Here is a 22,183-nt window from a genome sequence, read left to right as displayed (position 1 = left end):
GTTAAAGAATATATAGATAGTTATAGTTTTCCTTAGTTATGATAAAGATAAAATAGATGTAAATATTGTAATTTTTACTTGATAACTGTTATATGTAATTTTGCTGTGTTGAAGTTAAAGCCTTCCTTTTTTTGTTGTTTAAACAGAAAAAGGGGAAATGATGGAGGAAGGTCATTGGTTAAAAAAATAAAGAAACTGCTTGGCCCTCATAAGTTAGAACATAGGTGGGTGGAGTAAACAGAACAGAATGCTGGGAGGAAGAGGAAGTGAGCTCATATGCTTTAACTCTGCTCTCTGGGGCAGATGCGATGAAGCTCCAACTCAGGATGGACGTAGCCTAGAATCTTCCCGGTAAGCACACCTTGGGGTGCTACACACATGAATAGAAATGGGCCAAGCAGTGTTTAAATGAATATAGTTTGTGTGTTGTTATTTTGGGCCATGAGCTAGCCAGGCGACCAGGAGCTGGGGCGGCAGGAACACAGCCCGCAGCTCCCACAACAGCTCCATCTTGCAGTCCCTATGGAAATTTGAGCACCTCATGTTGGTATACCTTTTGTAGATTTAAGTTTCTCATTCTACCCAGTCCCACAGTCACTTTTAGAATAATCACTCTGAAGCTTAATAATAATTGCAAACTGTTTGGTTTATTAGTTCAGGCTTATTATTAACTAGCTCTTACAAATTAAATAAACCCATTCTATTTTTCCATATTTTATCATGAGGCTCCTGGTTTATTGCCTCACATCTTACTTCCATGGATGCTCCTGACTCCACATTCCTTTTTCTTTATCTTTGCTTGGATTTCCCCCAGTATTATTCTGCCTAGCTAGTGGCCTAATCAGATTCTTTATTAACCAATAGTAATAAAACATATTCACACAATACAGAAGGACATACTACATCAGGAGGTGGAAGCATCAAGACATGAGGTACAGAGGGAGGAAGCTTGGTGGTAAACATGTAGAAGGCCCTTTGTTCCTTACATCTCTTTTTGATTCCCAGTTGAAGTGATGCCAAAAAAATTCCTTCCTATGATTTACCTCCCCAGTGTAAGATTGTGCCTTCTTTTAGTCTGCTCTCACATGTAGATATTCTCACTATATAAACAAGCACACTATATTGACCTCCACTTCTCAACTTTCCTAATTTCAACCTCATTATCTTTAGGGATTAACTCACTTGCTCAACAAAAGCACAAAGCAGAGACTGAACTGAAAGTAGGCAATGCTTTTAACTCTCAACATCCAGCTCAAGGATGCACTTCCTTCATTAAGGATGGTCCCATAATTATTCACAGTTATCAACTGGAGTGCAGATGTCCAATTGTTTGAGCCTAGGATGGACATTTCTCACTCAAACTACCACAACTTTATTTTGTTTTAATGTGTACTTTCAATATTATAAATTCCAGTTTCAAAGAAGAAGTCACTCTTTAAACATTTATAATTTTTTCATCTTTTTTATTAATCTATTTATTTATAGGTGGAGCATGTATACCACAGTACAGAAGTAGATTACATAGGACAACATGCAAGACATGATTCTCTCTTTTCACCATGTGGATCTTTGGGATCAAACCCATCTTGTTAGGTTTTGTGGCAAACTTTTCTTTCCACTGAGCCATCAAACTGATCTCTCTTTAAATGTTTTATTCTAAGACTATTTTGAAAATCATTGTGTCTAAGGACACATTTATAAAATGAATTCTGGGTCAAAGAGGCCACCTGAATAAGAGATACTAGTCTTATGAGAACATCTGATACTGCCTCCAGCCTTTATTTTATTTTCAGTAATTTGCTCTACTTTGATGTTAAACCCAGAGCCTCACACATACTTGACAATCACTGTAACACTGACACACAACCTCTTCTCTATGAAGGCCTATGAAAGTACAGGCTTCCTCAAATTCTTGCTTTTAAGAGTGAGTTTTATGACCAGCTTTGAAATGTTAGGGAAAATATTCCAAATATCTTTGCTTCATGATTTTTAAAAGCATGATTAAAATTTTCAGTGCTCTAAGTAATCAAATGTGTGACATGAATAATAAGACAGGGGATTGAAAACAACAGATGACATTTAATAAGAAGTCTAATTTTAGAAGCATCATACCTAGATAAAAAAGAGAATTAAGAACTCCTAACTAGACAAAGAAGTATGCCAATATCTTGCATATAGAAAGGATAAATTTGAACAAATGATTTCAATGTAATACAACCAAGATGAAAATGTTTCGCTCCAAATAATTATAACATCAAAGCATAATTTCATGAAATTGAATAGTGTTTGATCATGGGAAAGTCTTAAAGCTTTTTACAGATATGTAGGAAAGGTGCACTTATATTGATTGAGTTAAAAGAGAAAATGCTGTTTGACAATGAAGGCAGCTCTAAAGTTCATTGTGGTGGGGTCACCATAGTCTTCCCTGGGAAAATCTTAAGTGCCACTCTAATGCTTCTGAAATATCAGTAAATATTTTTATCATGATTAAAAATAGATTTGGGGGTTCTCAAACATAAGAAAATAGCTCCCATAGTACTTCCCATGATTCAAAAGAACCAAATGCACACTGTCCATGCACTTGTGTAGGTCAATAGAAATCTCATTACAACCTTGTTTTCAGTTCTCGGTTGTTCTCAGACTCAGGACTTCTGTGCTCATCCATGCACTCACTTTCCTTCTCTGTGAGCTTCATCTCTGCAAATTCAGTCTGTGAAGAGTCAGTTTCCTTAGGGAGTTGGAACTTCCTCAAAAGTATCAGAATACAGATTGCTGGGAGGAAGCTTGATCCTCTTAGTGCTGTTGACAACCCAAGGAAAATGCTCCTAAAGAAAGCAACTAATCTGCATTAAATCTTAACATGATCAGTGAAATCTAATTTTGTCTACTCTTACAGATCATTTATTCTTCAAATAAAAATATCAGTTGATTATTTTGTCCATGTACTTAATATAAGTTACTTTACTCAGTTATTAATACTTTTTGTTTAAATATAAAAAAAATCCAACATAAAAGTTTGAATGTATTTCTTATGTTTGGTGATGCCTAGTTTCCTTTGTCAACTTGACTGGATTTAGGATCATTATAGAAAGACATCTCTTGATGTGCTATGCTAATGTTTTTATAAATGTTTAGCTGAGTATGAAGTCCATTATGCCATGGACTGGGCTTGTAGCCCTCAACACTTCCTGTCAGAGCAAGTAACATGACCAGCCTCCTAGCCAAACCGTGTCTGCAACTACCTCACACTAAGTCACTATGCTTCCCCTGCCATTATTGCCTGTTTTCTTAAATATTGAGAAAATAATATCACTGTTAGTTTAAGAGAGATCTTCTGCCTTGTTTGCTCAGAGTTTTATCATACATGAATAAAACATGAAAAAGTCACTTTTCAAGATTTCTCACCTACTAAGTATTTGTATGTGTGTTATGCCAATACATGGAAATTTTTGTATAACTAAAATAAGTCCTGTTAGTCACTTTATACATTAATAGCTTCAAATTGTTGATTTTCATGCATAATTTTGCATATATAAGGATCAATTTATTTTTTATTGTTTAACTATGTGTATGTGTTAGGTCTCTCTGTGTGCATTTGTCCAGTATTCCTGGATACCTTGAAGTTGCACTAACAGGAAGTTTTGAGCTGCAAAATGTGGGTTATGGGAATTGAACTCATGTGCTCTGCAAGAACAATATGTGCTCATAACCCCTGAGCTATATGTATAGCCAAAAATTCTTTTCATTTGCTGAACTTGTCCAGTTTAAGCATGAAGACTATGGATGTTTCCTAAAATAAATTAGGTAATTTTCCTTTTCACCATTTCTGAGAATAACTTTTATACTATCTTAAGCATCTTTCTTTATAAATTTGATAAAATATGCCTTTAGATTTCTGGACTTCATGTGTATGTAAAATAGGTATTTTTATATGTATATTTCTAAGTAACTATGAAAGCATTCTTTCATGTTCTCAAAATATTTGTAGGAAAATATGGTGTGATGGATAGTGTCAACTTAATACAATATAGAATCTCCTGAGAAGGAAGTTTTAGTGAGAGACTGTATGTATTTTGTTGACCTGTGAATAGAGTCATGGGACAGGATCATTCCTTAGACAGGATACCAAGGACCATGAAAGGATAGAGAAATTAATGTTACCTACTTCTACAGTATTAAAACATAAAAGTAGTATATATGTGTAGATTCCTAAGACTTCAGATATAACAAATCAGAAATATTTTTTCTAACGGGATAATAGATTTAAAAGTATCAGTTTATGTTTCTTTCACTTTTTTAAAAGACCATAATAAAAATCAACTTAAAGGAAGAAGGGGTCAATTTAGTTCACAAATCTAGGTTACATGCCACTATTATGGGATACCAAGGCAAATTGAACTGTAGTCCACACAGATATACTGACAGAAGTAATTGAGATCTTCCACACTCTTAGGGTGGATACACCAGCCTGGGAATGGCATGTCAGCTGATCACAGCAGACATGCTTGAGGACAGGTCAGCACTTTTCTTTCCCAGAATTTCAGTATATTGCTCACCCAGACACAAATGAATGGATATTATCTACAACCTTTTTCCCCATAATTTTGGGAGCAAGAAGGAGCCCAGTGCAGTCTGTAGCAAGAGAAGCTTCTCTGTGGACTTTCTTAGACCTGCTGCTCTAGAGGAACAGCAAAGTAGCAAACTAAGTCTGGTTCAAGATCAGCCTAGAATGACCTCTGCAAGTGAGGCAGCAATGAACCCACAACTGTTTCACTATACTCTTAGTGGAAGGTGCCTGCATAGCACTGAGAGTGATGAGAACCATGCAGGTATTGCTTTTGGTTGAAGCCATAGCATAAAAATGAACAACTGGATGCACCTGCATCTTGGAGACCAGGCTCCCTGGTCTGCTACTTCTTGATGATAATGGTTTTAGTTATTTCTATATGTGGCAACAACGTCCTTCTTTGTGACACTCTCAGCTGGTTTGAACCACACTCTTCTACTGAGTCACATTTTGTTCAAGAGACAGCCAACCACTAAGTGCAGTGGAGCATCTCTAAGTTTTCAGAGATGAGACCATCAGTCAAACTCAGGTAGCAGCTAGGTCCCTTCTGAAGGTAGCCCCTGGCTAAGGGACCTGACATGCTCTATTAAACTGCAAAGGCATCACACAGATTTGGGGTTCTTAGTATATCAGGGTGCAAGCATGAAAGGTTTGGAACTTCACAGAGGCTAGAATGTCAGGATCCATGCTTCTTGAATGTGCTGGGACTGTCATCCTGGTCCTTGCAGAAGGGAAGAGTTCTCCTTTTTGTCCATAGGTATGGGGTGGTAGGAGCTGAGATATTTGTTCCCACCTACTGTGCCATTGTCTGTGGTCTCTGGATCTTGCTCTCCTCTTTATTACTGTTGTTTTGCCATGCTGGCTCAGCTCAAGATACAACTCTCCCCCTACTGCTTCAGAGTGTCCACATAGACACCCTGTTCCCTTTTGAAAGTATTTAGAAAGATTAGGTTAAGAAGCCCACTTACATTTATATGTATCAACTACTTTAGGAATAATTGGAATATATCAAAATACATAAATAAGGAAGGTATAACATTCATGTGCATTCTAAAAATGAATCAAGTATCATCTTACCACTCAAAATGTTACATATGAATAGGAACTTTCATATGCACTAAACTCATATGTCACAAAAATTATTATTACCTGAAGTTATTTATATCATACATCCTGCAAGCTCCTCTCTTCCCACATTTCTGATTTCCCCAGTGTAAACAGGTTCTGTCTATCAAGGCACCAAAGTAAATAGGTGCTGGAATGCCCGCTGCAAATAAATGAGAAAGAAAAACAGCCCATTGAAAAGAAGAAAGCAAAGAGAAATATGTTATTTGGAAGTATTTCTGTTTCCCTATTTAAAAAAATATAAAAATAATGAATAAAAGTCTCTATGCTTACTTTTAGGAATTATCAGTTATTGTAAAATTTTTAGATCAAAACAAACTAAAATTATGTATAAATTCTAAAGAAGTATGCAATGAATTTATGATTATGAACCTCATTTATTTTCTGAAATGTCATTTTCAGTCTTCTGTACATCTAACAAAAAACCAGTTTTCTTCTTATATTATTATTGAATTTGCTAAAAGATGAAAAATATAATTAAGGTCAGATAAGTTATTTAAAGACAAGGGGAAACATTTTTCATCTCTGAAGATACTTCATTCTCAGACTAATTAACAGTAGCCATTTCTAACAACAGGGGCTTCAAAATGAAATTCAGAGTAACATGGGCAGAGGACACCTATGTTAAAGATGCCATGTCATTGGAGCTCCCTGGCTGTGGACAGATGGGATGGTACATATCCGGTCACAAATTACATTTTCTCTGTTCTTTTGTCATTCATTGCCCCATCCCTGTATCTGACCATATATCCATGCATCTATCACATGAAGCCTTTGTGGATGTATTGAGTTAACAGGATACTATCCTCCACTCACCTAAACACTAAGGATGTTTTCAAACAGCATCTGAGCCTGCAACAGAGAATTCCATTTTGTGCTATCACCAACTTACTGGACATCCCCCTAGATATGTTTGAGAAGCTTCTTATTCATGACTGCTGATATTCTCCAACTATAAACATCACTAACAGTCATCATGTTGAAACATGATACTTGGATGATCTAAATCTCTGTTGCCTTTGTGGTGATTCTTGTTTGATTCTAAATTAAAGCCTTTTATTCCTTTTAGGGTGAGTGTTCTCTTTTGACTTAACAATATATTTGCTGTCTTTTTTCTTCAGAAAATTTAACTGGTTTACTAAGCATTTGATATTGATCTGATATGTTTAGAAAATTTTTCATACCAAATACTCTTGCGAAAAATGCATGTAATCCAACTCCAAGTGACTTTTCTTCAGACTTGATACACCTGAAAAGCAATACTCACATAAATAAACGTATATCATGCAAACAATATCTGTCCTAGCATCCCCCCAATGACAATCTTCGTTCATGAACCTAATGGTTAAGCTTTTAAGCATGAAGGGAAAACAATGCAACTCTCTCTCTGCTAAACATACACAATGGGAGGAGAGTAATGACTTCTGATAGCTGTCCTGCGACATTCACATATCTTATTGAGGGTGAAACCCTTTAACAGTTGGACACTGACTGCTAACCTAGATAACCTAGGTTATCATGGTGACTAGCATGCAGTACCCTTATACCCAAAACAATGGACCCAAACCTTTGAAACAACAAAACAAATAAATCTTTTTTTTTCTCTTAAGTTGTTTGGCAGCATTTTGTCCTGATGATAAAAAAAATCTAACACATGTTATATAAAAATTCAAGATATAGTAAAAGCAATCCCATGGATAAACAGAGAAAGACTGCATCATGTAGGCTATGACATTAAGATAAGACTTTTGTTATATGGAGGTAAACGCATTAGATATTTGTCTTTCCTGTACCATCCACAAAATTAGATAAGATGTTTTTGAGAATTACATACAAAGAGGAGGCTTATAAGGCAGTCAGGATAAAATCTGAAAAAAAATCTTATAAATTATGAACACAGAAGTCCTTTTAAAATGCTGTCTTTCCTCTGCAGCTGCTAACTTTTTTTCTGATTATGCATAGATAGCTATGGGAATCGAACCCGTGCCCTCAGGAACAGTGGTCAGTGCTCTTAGCCTCTGCACCACCTACTCACTCATATGTGGATTCTAGCCATAAATAAAGGACATTGAGCCTATAATCCATGATCCTAGAGAAGCTAAATAAGAAGGTGAATCCAAAGAAAAACATATAGTTATCCTCCTGGATATTGGAAGGAGACAAGATTGCCAGAACCTTCATCTGGCAATGGATGAAGCTAGAGAAAGAGACCCACATTGGTGCACTGGACTGAGCTCCTAAGGTCCAAATGAGGAGCAGAAGGAGGGAGGACATGAAAAAGGAAGTCAGGACCGAGAAGGGTGCACCCACCCAAAGAGACAGTGGGGCTGATCTAATGGGAGCTCACCAAAGCAAGCTGGACTGGGACTGATGGAGCAAGATGTCTCTCATTTCAACATGTATGCCATAACATGCAAACACACACATGTACAAATACATGCATACACACACGCAAATAGAGAGAGACTAAAAATGTTTTTAAAAATCACAGATCAAAACATCAATGGGAGCCAGGCACTGGTGGCTCATGCCTTAATCCCAGCGGATCTTTATTAGTTCAATGCCAGCCTGGTCACAAGAGATAGTTCCAGGACAGGCTCCAAAGCTACAGAGAAACCCTGTCTAAAAACCAAAACACAGAGATCAGCCTGATTGGGCTCTGGAACAGGGTGCTGAGGGCAAAGGGGCCGGCGGGAATTGCTTTGCTTCAATAGCCTGTCTGCAGCAAGATAGGCCCTTTGTTAACGAGGTTCCTGGCCACCAAGGGAACCTGATCCTGTTCCATAAGATCTATAGGATAGCATTTGAAAGAAGAGATGGGCAGGCATCAAGGCAAGAATTCCTCCACCAATCTGAAAAACAACATGAAAACACCAGAACCCAGTGATCAGACAACAGAAGGTTTTGAACACCCTAATCCAGAAGAAGGGGAAAAAATTGACATTATGAAAGTGATAGAGTCCCTTAAACAGCATGTAAAAATGCCCTTATAGAATGGATGAGAAGTATAACAAAAAGTTTGAAGAAATGAATAAATACGTAAATGATACCCTGGGAAACCAAGAAAAAACAATCAAACAGGTAATGGAAACAGTTCAGGAATTAAAAACTGAAATGGAGGCAAGGAAGAAAACACAAACCAAGGGCTAACTGGATATGGAAAATCTAGGGCAATGAACAGAGACTATAGAAAGAAGCATAACTAATAGAATCCAACAGATAGAAGAAAGAATGTCAGACTCTGAAGACACCTTTGAGAAAATAAACGCACTGATCAAAGAAAACAGCAAATCCAACAAATTCTCATCACAAAACATTCAGGAAATATGGGACACCATAAAAAGACCAAACCTAAGAATAATAGGGATAGAAGAAGGAGAAGAATTGAAGCTCAAAGACCCAGAAAGTTTATTTAACAAAATTATGGAAGAAAACTTTCCCAACATAAAGAAAGATATTCTATGAATATTCAAGAAGCATACAGAACACCAAATAGACTCTATAAAAAAAATACCATCGGCTGAGGATCAGCTTCCTGCTCTTACACTAAGGCTACCCACCCAGAGCGATGAGTGCCTGACTAGCAGGCAGGCCTCAAGGTCCCCGTGAGGGAGCACGGGCCCCTGCTGCTGGGCTGCAGGGTCTGCTGTGCTCTTCTGGACCTGCCCTGCCTGCCTCATTCTTCCCTTGGTCCCTGGATCATTGGGCTACCAGGCATCCCTGTGTAGGTGCTGAGAAGTTCCATCTGGACGGGTGTCCCTGTGTAGGTGCTGAGAAGTTCCATCTGGACGGGTAAGTGTGTGCTATCCAGGGGTGGACTGTCCCAGAAGAGAGCACAAACCCCCCTCCCCCAGCTCCTGCTGCAGGGCTTTCTTTCCTACACCCCCCCAAAAAAGCCTGCCTTGTCTGCAAGGTCCACCCAAATAGGAAAGAATATACCTTCTTCTCTGCAGCTCATGGAACCTTCTCGAAAACTGACCACATAGTCGGTAACAAAGCAAACCTCCACAGATACAAAAAAAAATTTAGGACCACATGTGTTTTATCGAATCACCATGGATTAAAGTTAGAATTCAACAATGAGGCTACACCCAGAAAGCTGAAAAACTCATGGAAACTGAACAGTCAACTGCTGAACCACAACTGGGTCAAGGAACAAATAAAGAAAGAAATTAAACTCTTCCTTGAATTTAATGAAAATAAAGAGACAACATACTCAAACCTATGGGACATGATGAAAGCAGTACTAAGAGGAAAGTTGATAGCACTAAGTACCCACTTAAAGAAAATGGAGAAAACACACATTGGAGACTTAACAGCGCACCCGAAAGCTCTAGAAAAAAAAAGAAGCAGACTCACCCAGGAGGAGTAGAATACTAGAAATTATCAAACTGAGGGTGGAAATCAACAAAATAGAAACACAGAAAACAATCCAAAGAATCAATGAAACAAAAAGTTAATTCTTGGAGAAAATCAACAAGATTGACAAACCCCTATCCAAACTAATCAATCGGCAGAGAGAGAAAACACAAATTAATAAAATCAGAAATGAAAAGGGGGACATAACTACAGACACAGGAAATTCAGGGAATCTTTAGATCTTACTACAAAAGCCTGTATGCCAGAAAACTGGAAAATGCAAAAAAAAATGGATATCTTTTACGATAAGTACAATATACCAAAGTAAAACAAGACCAGGTGAACGATCTAAATAGATCCGTTAGTCGCGAAGAATTAGAAACTGTTATCAAAAATCTCCCTTCCAAAAAAAGCCCAGGACCAGATGGTTTTGATGCAGAATTCTACCAGAACTTCCAAGAAGAGCTAATACCTATACTCCTTAATGTATTTCACAATATAGAAACAGAAGAGTCATTGTCAAATTCCTTTTATGAAGCTACAGTTACCCTGATACCAAAACCACACAAAGACCCAACCAAGAAACAGTAATTACAGGGCTATCTCACTCATGAACATCGACGCAAAAATTCTCAATAAAATACTGGCAAACCGATTCCAAGAACACATTAGAAAATTATCCATTATGATCAAGTAGGCTTCATCCCAGAGATGCAGGGCTGGTTCAACATATGTAAATCTATCAGTGTAATCCATCATATAAATAAACTGAAAGAAAAAAATATGATCATTTCATTAGATGCTGAGAAAGCATTTGACAAAATTCAACATCCCTTTATGATAAAGGTCTTAGAGAGACTAGGGATACAAGGGTCATATCTAAATGTAATAAAAGCTATTTACAGCAAGCTTAAAGCTAACATTAAATTAAATGGAGAGATACTCAAAGCCATCCCACTAAAATCAGGAACACGACAAGGATGTCCACTCTCTCCATACCTCTTCAATATAGTACTTGAAGTTCTAGCAATAACAATAAGACAACATAAGGGGATCAAGGGGATTAGAATTGGAAAGGAAGAAGTTAAACTGTCATTATTTGCAGATGATATGATAGTATACATAAGCGACTCCAAAAACTCTACCAAAGAACTCCTAGAGCTGATAAACACCTTTAGTAATGTGGCAGGATACAAGATCAACTCCAAAAAAATCAGTTGCCCTCATATACACCAAGGATAAGGATGCAGAGAGGGAATTCAGAGAAGCATCACCTTTAAAATAGCCACAAATAGCATAAAATATCTTGGGGTAACTCTGACCAAGGAAGTGAAAGATCTATTTGACAAGAACTTTAAGTCTTTGAAGAAAGAAATTGAAGAGGATACCAGAAAATGGAAGGATCTCCCTTGCTCTTGGATTGGGAGGATCAACATAGTAAAAATGGCAATTCTCCCTAAAGCAATCTATAGATTTAATGCAATCCCCATCAAAATCCCAACAAAATTCTTCACAGACCTTGAGAGGACAATAAACAACTTTATATGGAAAAACAAAAAACTCAGGATAGCCAAAACAATCTTATACAATAAAGGAACTTCTGGAGGCATTACCATCCCTGACTTCAAACTCTATTACAGAGCTTCAGTATTGAAAACAGCTTGGTACTGGCACAAAAACAGAGAAGTCAATTAATAGAATCGAGTAGAAGACCCTGATTTTAACCCACAAACCTATGAACACCTGATTTTTGATAAAGGAGCTAAAAGTACTCAATGGAAGAAAGAAAATATCTTCAACAAATGGTGCTGGCAGAACCGGTTGTCAACCTGTAGAAGAATGAAAATAGATCCATATCTATCGCCATGCACAAAACTCAAGTCCAAATGGATTAAAGACCTCAATATCAGTCTGAACACACTGAACCTGATAGAAGAAAAAGTGGGGAGTACTCTACAACATGTGGGCACAGGAGATCACTTCCTATGTATATCCCCAGCAACACAGACATTAAGGACAACATTGAATAAATGGAACCTCCTGAAACTGAGAAGCTTCTGTAAAGCAAAGGACACTGTCACTAAGACAAAAGGCAACCCACTGACTGGGAGAAGATCTTCACCAACCCTTCAACAGACAAAGGTCTGATCTCCAAAATATATAAAGAACTCAAGAAACTAGACTTTAAAATGCTAATTAACCCAATTAAAAACTGGGCACTGAACTGAACAGAGAATTCTCAACAGAAGAAGTTCAAATGGCCAAAAGACACTTAAGGTCATGCTCAAGCTCCTTAGCGATAAGGGAAATGCAAATTAAAACAACTTTGAGATACCATCTTACACCTGTCAGAATGGCTAAAATCAAAAACACCAATGATAGCCTTTGCTGGAGAGGTTGTGGAGAAAGGGGCACACTCATCCATTGCTGGTGGGAATGCAAACTTGTGCAACCACTTTGGAAATCAGTGTGGTGGTTTCTCAGGAAATTTGGGATCAACCTACCCCAAGATCCAGTAATACCACTCTTGGGAATATACCCAAGAGATGCCCTATCATATGACAAAAGTATTTGTTCAACTATGTTCATAGCAGCATTGTTTGTAATAGCCAGAACCTGGAAACAACCTAGATGCCCTTCAATGGAAGAATGGATGAAGAAAATGTGGAATATATACATATTAGAGTACTACTCAGCGGTAAAAAACAATGACATCATGAATTTTACATGCAAATGGATAGAAATAGAAAACACTATCCTGAGTGAGGTATCCCAGACCCAAAAAGAGGAACATGGGATGTACTCACTCATAATTGGTTTCTAGCCATAAATAAAGGACATTGAGCATATAATTTGTGATCCTAGAGAAGCTAAATAAGAAGGTGAACCCAAAGAAAAACTTATAGTCATCCGCCTGGATAGGGGAAGTAGACAAGATTGCCGGGCAAAAACTGGGAACTTGCAGGTCAGGTGGCATGGGGCTAAGAGTAAATGGGATGAGAAACGTGAGAAGGGGAGGATGGGGGGAGCTTGGGGGAATGGGATGGTTGGGATATAGGAAGGGTGGATACGGGAGCAGAGAAATATATATATCCTAATTAAGGGAGTCATCTTAGGGTTGGCAAGAGGCTTGATTCTAGAGGGGCTCGCAGGTGTCCAGGGAGATGTCCCCAGCTGGTACCTTGGGCAACTGAGGAGAGCGAACCTGAAATGACCCTATCCTATACTGATGAATATCTTGCATATCACCTTAGAACCTTCATCTGGCGATGGATCGAGGTAGAGACAGAGACTCAATTTGGAGCAATGGACTGAGCTCTTAAGGTCCAAATGAGGAGCAGAAGGAGGGAGAACTTGAGCAAGGAAGTCAGGACCACGAGGCGTGCACCCACCCACTGTGACAGTGGAACTGATCTATTGGGAGCCCACCAAGGCCAGCTGGTCTGGGACTGAATAAGCATGGAATGAAACCGGACTCTCTGAACATGGCGGACAATGAAGGCTGATGAGAAGCCAAGGACAATGACACTAGGTTTCGATCCTAATACATGAACTGGCTTTGTGGGAGCCTAGCCTGTTTGAATGCTCACCTTCCTAGACCTAGATAGAAGTGGGAGGAAAAGAGGAGAGAAGAAGAGAGGAGAGAAGAGGAATGAAGAGGAGAGGAGAGAAAAGAAGAGGAGAGGAGGAAAAGAGAGGCGAGAAGAGGAAAGAAAAGGAGAGGAGAAGAGAGGAGAGGAGAGGCATGATGAGAGAAGAGGAATGAAGTGAGGGAAAAGTAATGGGAAAAAGATTTGGAAAGGAGGAAGAGAATGGGAGGGGATGAAAAGGGAATGTGGATAAGGAAACAGAAAAGTACAGTTGCCCATAAGGGAAAATTGAGAACATTGGTCCATTCTATTGGGATAAAATATTTTGAATGACACATAATTAACAACTTTGCTTCTGAATTCCATTGAGACAAGAAAAGTGTTGAACAGTCTCCTCATTGTTGGTGTCTGTTAAGTTTGCTAGACTAGAAAGAACATGTGGAAAAAGAAAATAACTTGAAACGTGACTCTGCAACTTTCTCACATTATATTAGAGATTAGAGTATCTACTTTTATATTCTTATACCTTCTCATTAGAGAGTATCCACTACTGCATTCATATGTCGCTTGGTCAGATAATATTCAATTTTGATAAAGACACATTGAGCTCAGGATGTCAAGGGAGTCTGGTCACTTTTACACATAGATTTTCACATTTTGTCAGTCACTTAGCTGAGCATAGGAAATGATTGTAGGCAAATACTATCTCTCTACAAAACAAGATGTCCCTTAATTTAGACCTAAGACATAAAGGAAGAAAATACAAAAGGACCAGAAGAAAAAATTCCAACAAACTTTACATTATTCTTAAATATAGCAATGCTATTTTTATATTAAGAGTCTTGATAAAGATAACTCAGAAGATTTGAGGTTCTGGGAACCATTATTCCAAGGGTCTTTCTTTGGAAAACAAATTTTAATAAATTACCAAAAAATCTATATGGGATTGGTAGGGTATTCTTTGTGTAAAGGTGCTTGCCACAAAGGCTAGATGACCTAAGTTCAACAACCAGAACACAGAGACATATACAAGAAAAGAAAAATATAAAAGGCCAATTCAGTGACATGCATCTGTAAACTCAGCATTCCTATAGTGAAATAGGTGAAAATAGAATTATTTAGGACTTGAAGGCCAGTTAGGCTAGAGCACTTAGCCAATATGGCTGCAGAAATAAAAGAGACCCTGACTCTGAAGCAAGATAAATGGAGAGAGCTGATTCCCAACATTGTCTTTTGATCTCACCCTACTCTCAGTGGCATACAGGAGCCCACCAGTCAGTCACACACACACACACTCACACACTCACACACACAATCATACACTCTTGTATGCACACACTGCTATGAGGAAGAGAGACAAAGATAAATGAACAAGTTACTTATTACCTCAGAAGAACCATATACCCAGGTATGGCTGCTAGAGAATAGATGAAACTGCCAATTACTACTGTGATGAAAAAGTACTGCAGCTTTATAGTACAGTCAGGGCCTTTGTTACACAGCCCAAGGACTGCAGACGAGTTTCCTGAAAACTGAATGCAGCTGCAATTTTGAAATACCTGTAAACAAAACAAAATCAAAATGAAACAAACAAACCAAAAACAATGTCCTATTTACAGAAGAAAACTATTGGGTATAAATGTCCAGTATTTGCTACATAACCAATTAGAGAAACCTGGAGAGTGTTGAGGACAATGGTACGACTCAGAGGAGGAACACTGATCTATCATGAATGAGATGGAGCACGAATACCATTAAATAAACACTAAATAAGTAAAACGGAGGTTCTTTTCCCCTTTATTAACATCTCTGTTTTGGCATTTGAGAATTTTATTTTAAAATATAAAGGGGGAGATTTTTTTTTAAAGACTTGGTATTTTTTTCTAAATACATGAAGTAAATTTACAAAAATTCAATTATCCTAAATGCACACTTATTTGCTTTTTTTCTTTATTTTTCTTGTATGTGTGTCTATGTATGTGTGTGTGTGTGTACATGAATTTATGTATGTGCATGCCTATGTATGTGTGTGTCTATGGATGGACATGACTATGCCATGGCATCAATATAGATGTCAGGGATAAGTTGTGGGAGTTAGTTCTCTTCTTCTGTCATATGGGGCCCCAGGATGTAGCTCTGGTGGTATTGTTTGGGGACAAATATCTTTACGCACTGAACCAACTTTCTAACCTGCACACACCTTTTTACAAAAGTAAACAAATACTGTTTTGTTTTGGCCCCCGGTACTAAGTACAAAAACAAAATGTGTTTCAGAATGATAATGAAATACTAACAAGTTACATGCTTACTAATGAAGTCCCCAAGAAAACAAGTCTATTTTAAGAATAAAGTTGATTCTTTTTTGAATTATGTTTCTGGGAATGATTAAGAATCAAAATTTATATTTTATTTTGAGTACCAACCAGCTCTGTAAGTATTATAAGATGTTTAAGTCAAGGAAAAATGCTTAAATCTTCATCTCCTGAGCTATAATGATGTGGGCTAGCGAGATGGTACACTCTTTAAAGTCCTGTACAGGCAAGAAAACCTGAGTTCAGATCCACAGCACACATGTGAAAGATACATGTGTAGAGAAAGTGCTCACAATACTGGTGCTCTAAAGGATAAAACAGGTGACTCCCTGGGGCTCACTTGCCAGGCAGCCTAACAGAATCAGCAAATTCCAGTCCAAGTTAATGGGACCTGAGTGTCCACAGCAGAGATTGTCTTCTGACCTCCATATGCACATCCGCCTACACACACACACACACACACACACACACATAGTGCAGGAGGTCCTTCTGCCTATCTGTTGCTTTTATTGTTTAATGAATAAAGAAAATTTCTTGGCCTGTTGATAGAGCAGAACTTAATTAGGTAGGCAGGGAAAAATGGAATGAATGCTGGAAGAAGAAAGGCAGAGAGAGAGGCCATGGAGTTGCTGAGGAAGATAGATATGCTGAAATTTTGCTGGTAGGCCACAACCTTGTGACAATATACAGATTAACAGAAATGGGTTAAATTAATATAAGTAAGCCAATAAGAACCTAGAGTTAATGGGCCAAGCAGTGTTTTAATTAATATAGTTTCTGTATGGTCATTTTGGTTCTGGAAGACCGGGATGAACAAGCAGCCACACTCCTCCAACACATTGGTGCCAACGTGGGTAACTTCATGTTGTAAATAGGGGAGCAGGCTGCTTTCCATCCTACCCAGCTGTCTGGCTAGCTTTACCTGAAATAATTACATGGAAACTATATTCATTTAAACACTGCCTGGCCCATTATTTCTAGTCTCATATTGGCTAACTCTCACATCTTAATTAACCCATTTCTATTAATGTGTATTGCCACTTGACTGTGGCTTACTGGCATGAGTCTAACCAGCGTCCATCTTGGAGAGGAGAGCCACGGCATCTGCCACACTGCCTTCTTCCTCCCAGCATTCTCTTCTGTCTACTCCACCCAACTAAGGGCTGGCATATGAAAAGACCAAGGCAGCTTCTTTATTTAACCAATGAAAGTAACACATAGACAGAAGATCCTCCTACAGCAGCTTCACAAAAGAACAGAGTTAAGAATAATTTGGTAGCAGCAATTTCTAGGGTGGGCTCCATTTGCTAGAAGGAAGCAAAGGCATGGCTCCTTTGACAGAGGATTTCTTGATTCAGCAGTAGCAAAAGAAAAAAAGCCATGCCATTTTGAAATACAGTCTTTTTGGGACCTGCTGCAACATGACCTCTGGCACTTTCAGGAGACCAAGTATTTGAATGCCGTTTGTGAGAAGCATACTACAGCTTGCTTAATGGCAATGTGTACAGGCTATTTGCATGGAAGTGGGGCAATGGGTGTCGCTGTTGGAAGCAGGGAGTAGTACCCATGTTGGAATGGGTACAACAAGCAGGAAATACCATATATAGCTTAGTAATGTCACAGATTAGATTCATAAGCACTTAACATTTTAAGAAGTTCTTCTGGTCAGAAAATACTTACAAATATGCAATAAAGACAAATACAGATAAGTCATAGTGTTGTATAAATGTGTGTAGGCTTGGAAGAGAGAAGAAAAATAGTATAGTGATTTATAAAATAAAGCTAACGCTTTTAAAAAAGGGAGAAAAGTCTTTAAAAAGACAGAGTACTGATAGACGTAGATTAAAAGGAGTAAAAGATATAAGCCACAGAAAAATGGAAAATTCACAGAGAGTCTGGATTATGTATATTATTGTGTTTTCTTTGAATTTTTTGACTGTGAAGGAGCTAAGTACAGAGAGACATTTCATTGTAGGGGAAGCTAAGTTAAACCAACATAAAGGTATCTTGATTCCAAAAGTTGAATATAAGGATATGTTGTTTTGGAAAAGAGTTAATTTTTTCTTTTTTTTTCTTTTTTTTTGTTTGTTTTTTTTGTTATCACAGAAGATGAGAACCTGTGGATTGCTTCCAGACAAATATGGCTTGATAGAGCATAAGCCTCTGAAAGACTGCTGTGAATACCCTCCAAAAATTACTTCCCCCAACTGTTAGCTGAGATAAACCTAGCACACAGGATACAGCATGAAAGACCTGATTAAGAAGATCCCCAAACATCTGTAATCAGTATGGACAGAACTATGCTCATATTCCCAAATATTTTTTATAACTGTTTGTTTACATTTAAAGGGGTATATGCTATAGAGATGGATAATTTTCATTGGTATGGAGTTGGTTTATTGATACAAATTTAATGTCAATTTTGTTATATGTTTATGTATTTCTGATCTTGATTAAGGTATTGTATTTGTGTAGCTCATTTAAAAATATAGTGTATAATTAAGAAATATAAGTTACTAGTTATTCAAACTTGTAGTCATGTAAGTTAGATTTTCTAGCTGAATAGAGATATATTTCAGTTAACTAGGTATTCAAATTTTTCAGAAACTTTCAGAAGGTAGCATTTAAAATATATAAGAACTTAAGATTTTCATCTTAAGACACATCTGCTCCTGGAGGTACCATCTACTTGAAGAGGATGATGGACATTGAAGAGGTTCCTTATGGAGTTTGCTATCCATTTGGGCAAGAAACTGCTCCTGCCTGGACTGCTGAACTGGGCATGCAGGACCCACACAGAAATGAATGCTGAACTTGCCTAAAGGTGAGAACATTTTTTGGGGGGATTCCACTACATGAAAAATAATCTGGTAGACATTCTGTAAGACACATAAAAAAGTTACTGACAAACTGCCATTATATGTGGAACTGTCTTTGAAATTTCCTACATCAATGATAAAGTCTGTTGGATACTGTGGGCCAGTAGGATGAAGATTGATGTCCCAATGGTACAAAAGAACTTTGGGTGACTGTACAGGTTGCAAGATATCTCTGTCAATTCTTGAGTTTTGAAAGTTGCTTGCAGTGCACTGCCTGTTTACTTAGGTAATATTATATTCTTTTGGAGTCTTTGAGGGAGTTAAAGAATAGATATAGTTTTCCTTAATTATGGTAAAAGATAAAATGTATATAAATAATGAAACTGTAATTCTTGCTTGATAACTGTTTTGTTTATATAATTTTATTATGTCAAAGCCTTCCTTTTTGTTTAAACAGAAAGGTGGAAATGGTGTGGGAGGTCCTTCTGTCTATGTGTTGCTTTGATTGGTTAATGAATAAAGAAACTACCTTTGCCTGTTAATAGAACAAAACTTAGGTAGGCGAGGAAAACTGGACTGAATGCTGGGAGAAGGAAGAAGGAGAGAGAGACACCATTGAACTAGTGCCAGATGTGCTGAAATTTTGCTGGTAGGCCATGACCTCATGAAAATCTACATATTAATAAATGTGTTAAATTAATATAAGAGTTAGCCAATAAGAATCTAGAGCTAATGTGCCAAGCAGTGTTTTAATTGATATAGTTTCTGTGTCATTATTTTGGTTCTGGGAGGCCAGGACAACCAAACGACCTCACTCCTCCAAGACACACATGCATACACACACACACACACACACACACCTGCCATAAATAAATAAATAAATGAAATAGATTTTCAATATGAAAAAATAAGTTTTTTGCCTGCCTCAACTGTACAACTTGTTTGAGTCTAGCTTGTCTTCATGAGTCTCTATCACATAAAAAATATCAGATTTTGTCCAAAGCATTTTAAAGTTTTAATTTTAGTGTTTATGTGTGTGCTTCTGTATCTCTGTATATTAAAGCAGGTGCATGTGATGCCTGAGGAAGGTCAGATTGAGAGTCAGATTGCCTGGAGGTGGATTGTGAGCTGTTCCTGTTGGTGCTAGGAACCAAACAAGTTTACTGAATGAGCAGCAAATGTTCTTACTGCTAAGCTAGCTCTACCACCTATTATGAGGATTTTAATTCTAATAATTTAAAAAATGGTCTCAATTGCTTTTAAATTAAAAAATAAGTTTCAGACTCTGTCAAGGCTTTACATAACGTCTGGAACTGTAAGGTCAAATATGCATATACAAAGTACAGTCAGTTGTTCACAAAAATATTCATACTATATTAAGCATGAACTAATTTTTGCCTTTTAGAAGATGTAGGCTTAGATCATAGTACATATTATTGCAGTGAACATAAAATCAGTCTACAACACTGAAAAGATATTTACCATGTTAATTCCCATTCCAACAGATTTCTCACAGCCTGCAAGGCAGGCTGACATGTATGCTATTCCATTGTCTCCACACACTGGATCCCATGTTTTGGTTAAACAGTTGCACCTCGTGTTGCAGTTAGCAAGAATCTTATTCTCCACATATAATGGCTGCTGAATTCTGAAATGATTTAAAATAATGTTATGGATAGTGAAGAACCACCATGCTATTTATCTTTTTCTCTTTATCTCAGCCTGTGTGTGTGCAAGCATAGAAATTGAAACAGGATGAATCAGTAAATTTTCAAAAAATGTTTTCAATAATACCAAAATAGAATTATACATAGTAACTCCATCTCCAGTCATGATAACTTCACACAAGGTTTGAATGACAGGATTTGAACTCAGCCTCTAGAATCCCATGTTACCCTTTTTCAAACCCATTATAAAATTTGGGGCAGGTGCTTTCTATTACACAAGAGCAAGTCTGATTACTCAAACCACTGTTTTGGGGGGGTTAATGAAGCATCTATTTTCTAAATGGAAATTGCTGATTTTGCTCAAGCTAGTCCTTTTTCATTTTTTTCCCACTGTGCAAATGAATAACAGATTACAATCTTCATTTTTAGCTGTAATAGTACAGAATTTTCTTAGATGGCAGATAATTAATGCTTATTTTTGAAGTAATTGAAAAAAACAGCTATGTAGGTGACTTGTGTGCCAATGAAATTGTCCAGAGATCACAAATTCATATTTGGGTGTTTTCTGTTTTGTTCTGGAGGAGGAGATGAATTGTGTTTCTTTCCCTCCACCCCATTTCTCTCTCCTCCCATCCTGAGTCTCTCTCTCTCTCTCTCTCTCTCTCTCTCTTTGTTTCTCTCTTGTGTTTGTGTTTTTGTGTGTGTTTGTGTGTATATGTATGTAAGCACATGTACAACAGCATGCATGTGAAGAGCAGAAGATTAACTTCTATCTTTTTAGATATAATAGAGTCCGCTGCTGCTCACTTATGCACATGCCAAACTAGCAGGCCTTTGCACTTTCCCATGTCAAGCTGTACATGCATTCTGGGGATCTGAACTCAGGTCCTTCTGCCTGTTTTGAGTTGTATCCCCAGAACCCTGAAAGGAATCCTCATGTATATATTTTCTTTCATTTTAAGTGATTGGATGATTATATAACTCTACCCTAAACTTAGATTTACATTTCCTATGCTAATACAGAATATGACCTGGCAATCCTTAAAATACAAAGTCTAAGGCTACAAAGTATATGAGATATAATTATAATGGTGATATAAATAAATATGTGCACGCATTGACTTACCATGTATTAAACTCAACTGTGCTAAATTTGTGCCCATTGTAGAAACCTATGAAGGTTCCTTGGCCTGTATATTTGAGTTTTAAAACTATCTGTTGTTATATTAAACTTTTAAAGTGATCTGTAGTATAAAATACATGGATAATTTAGGTTACAAAGATCTAGTTTAGTTTCTTCATTATATTTTAAAGCAGACTAGGATATCACTATGACAACCACTCATATATACATAGAATTATAAATTTACTCATTGCTACTCCATAGGCATCTTTAATAGGCTCACACTTATATATTATTGATGGAAGGAAGAAAAATACAGGATAACTATGGATGATTGTCTTTATGTTGTAATAAAATGACCCGGTCATATACAGTACTTGAATAAAAATGGATTAAAAATAGTGAAAATATTATGACCTAGGTGTGGGACAATTCTATATTTTATCAATTATATCTTAATTAAATGCCAATTGGCCAGTAGCCAGGCAGGATGTATAGGTGAGACAACGAGACAGGAAGTCAAGGCTGGGCAATGAGAATAGCAGTATTCTGGAAAGAAGGAAGCTCTCTCCAGTCCTGTCTCAACCACCGAAGAAGGAAGACTGAGCCATGTGGCTAACA

General features: G+C 37.4%; 1 protein-coding gene across 2 annotated transcripts in view; it reads right to left on the bottom strand.

Annotated features, from left to right (window-relative positions):
* Positions 1-2,605: 2,605 nt before the first annotated feature.
* The window catches only part of LOC130869729 (solute carrier organic anion transporter family member 1A5-like), a 54,767-nt gene continuing 35,189 nt past the window's right edge, over positions 2,606-22,183 (bottom strand). Inside the window, exons 10-14 of one of the 2 annotated variants that reach the window (XM_057762148.1) lie at positions 20,255-20,410; positions 15,028-15,200; positions 6,877-6,941; positions 5,717-5,834; positions 2,606-2,825 (exon numbers count right to left, since the gene is read on the bottom strand). In XM_057762148.1, the coding sequence (XP_057618131.1) occupies positions 2,606-2,825; positions 5,717-5,834; positions 6,877-6,941; positions 15,028-15,200; positions 20,255-20,410 (732 nt within the window). Of the gene's footprint in view, positions 2,826-5,716; positions 5,835-6,876; positions 6,942-15,027; positions 15,201-20,254; positions 20,421-22,183 lie in introns of both variants that reach the window. The other variant, XM_057762139.1, reaches the window with a different exon arrangement.

Source organism: Chionomys nivalis, chromosome 1, assembly GCF_950005125.1.
Source record: "Chionomys nivalis chromosome 1, mChiNiv1.1, whole genome shotgun sequence".
NCBI classification, from domain to species: Eukaryota; Metazoa; Chordata; class Mammalia; order Rodentia; family Cricetidae; genus Chionomys; species Chionomys nivalis.
Note: the sequence above shows the minus strand (reverse complement) of the source record. Positions and strands in the feature narration are given on the sequence as shown.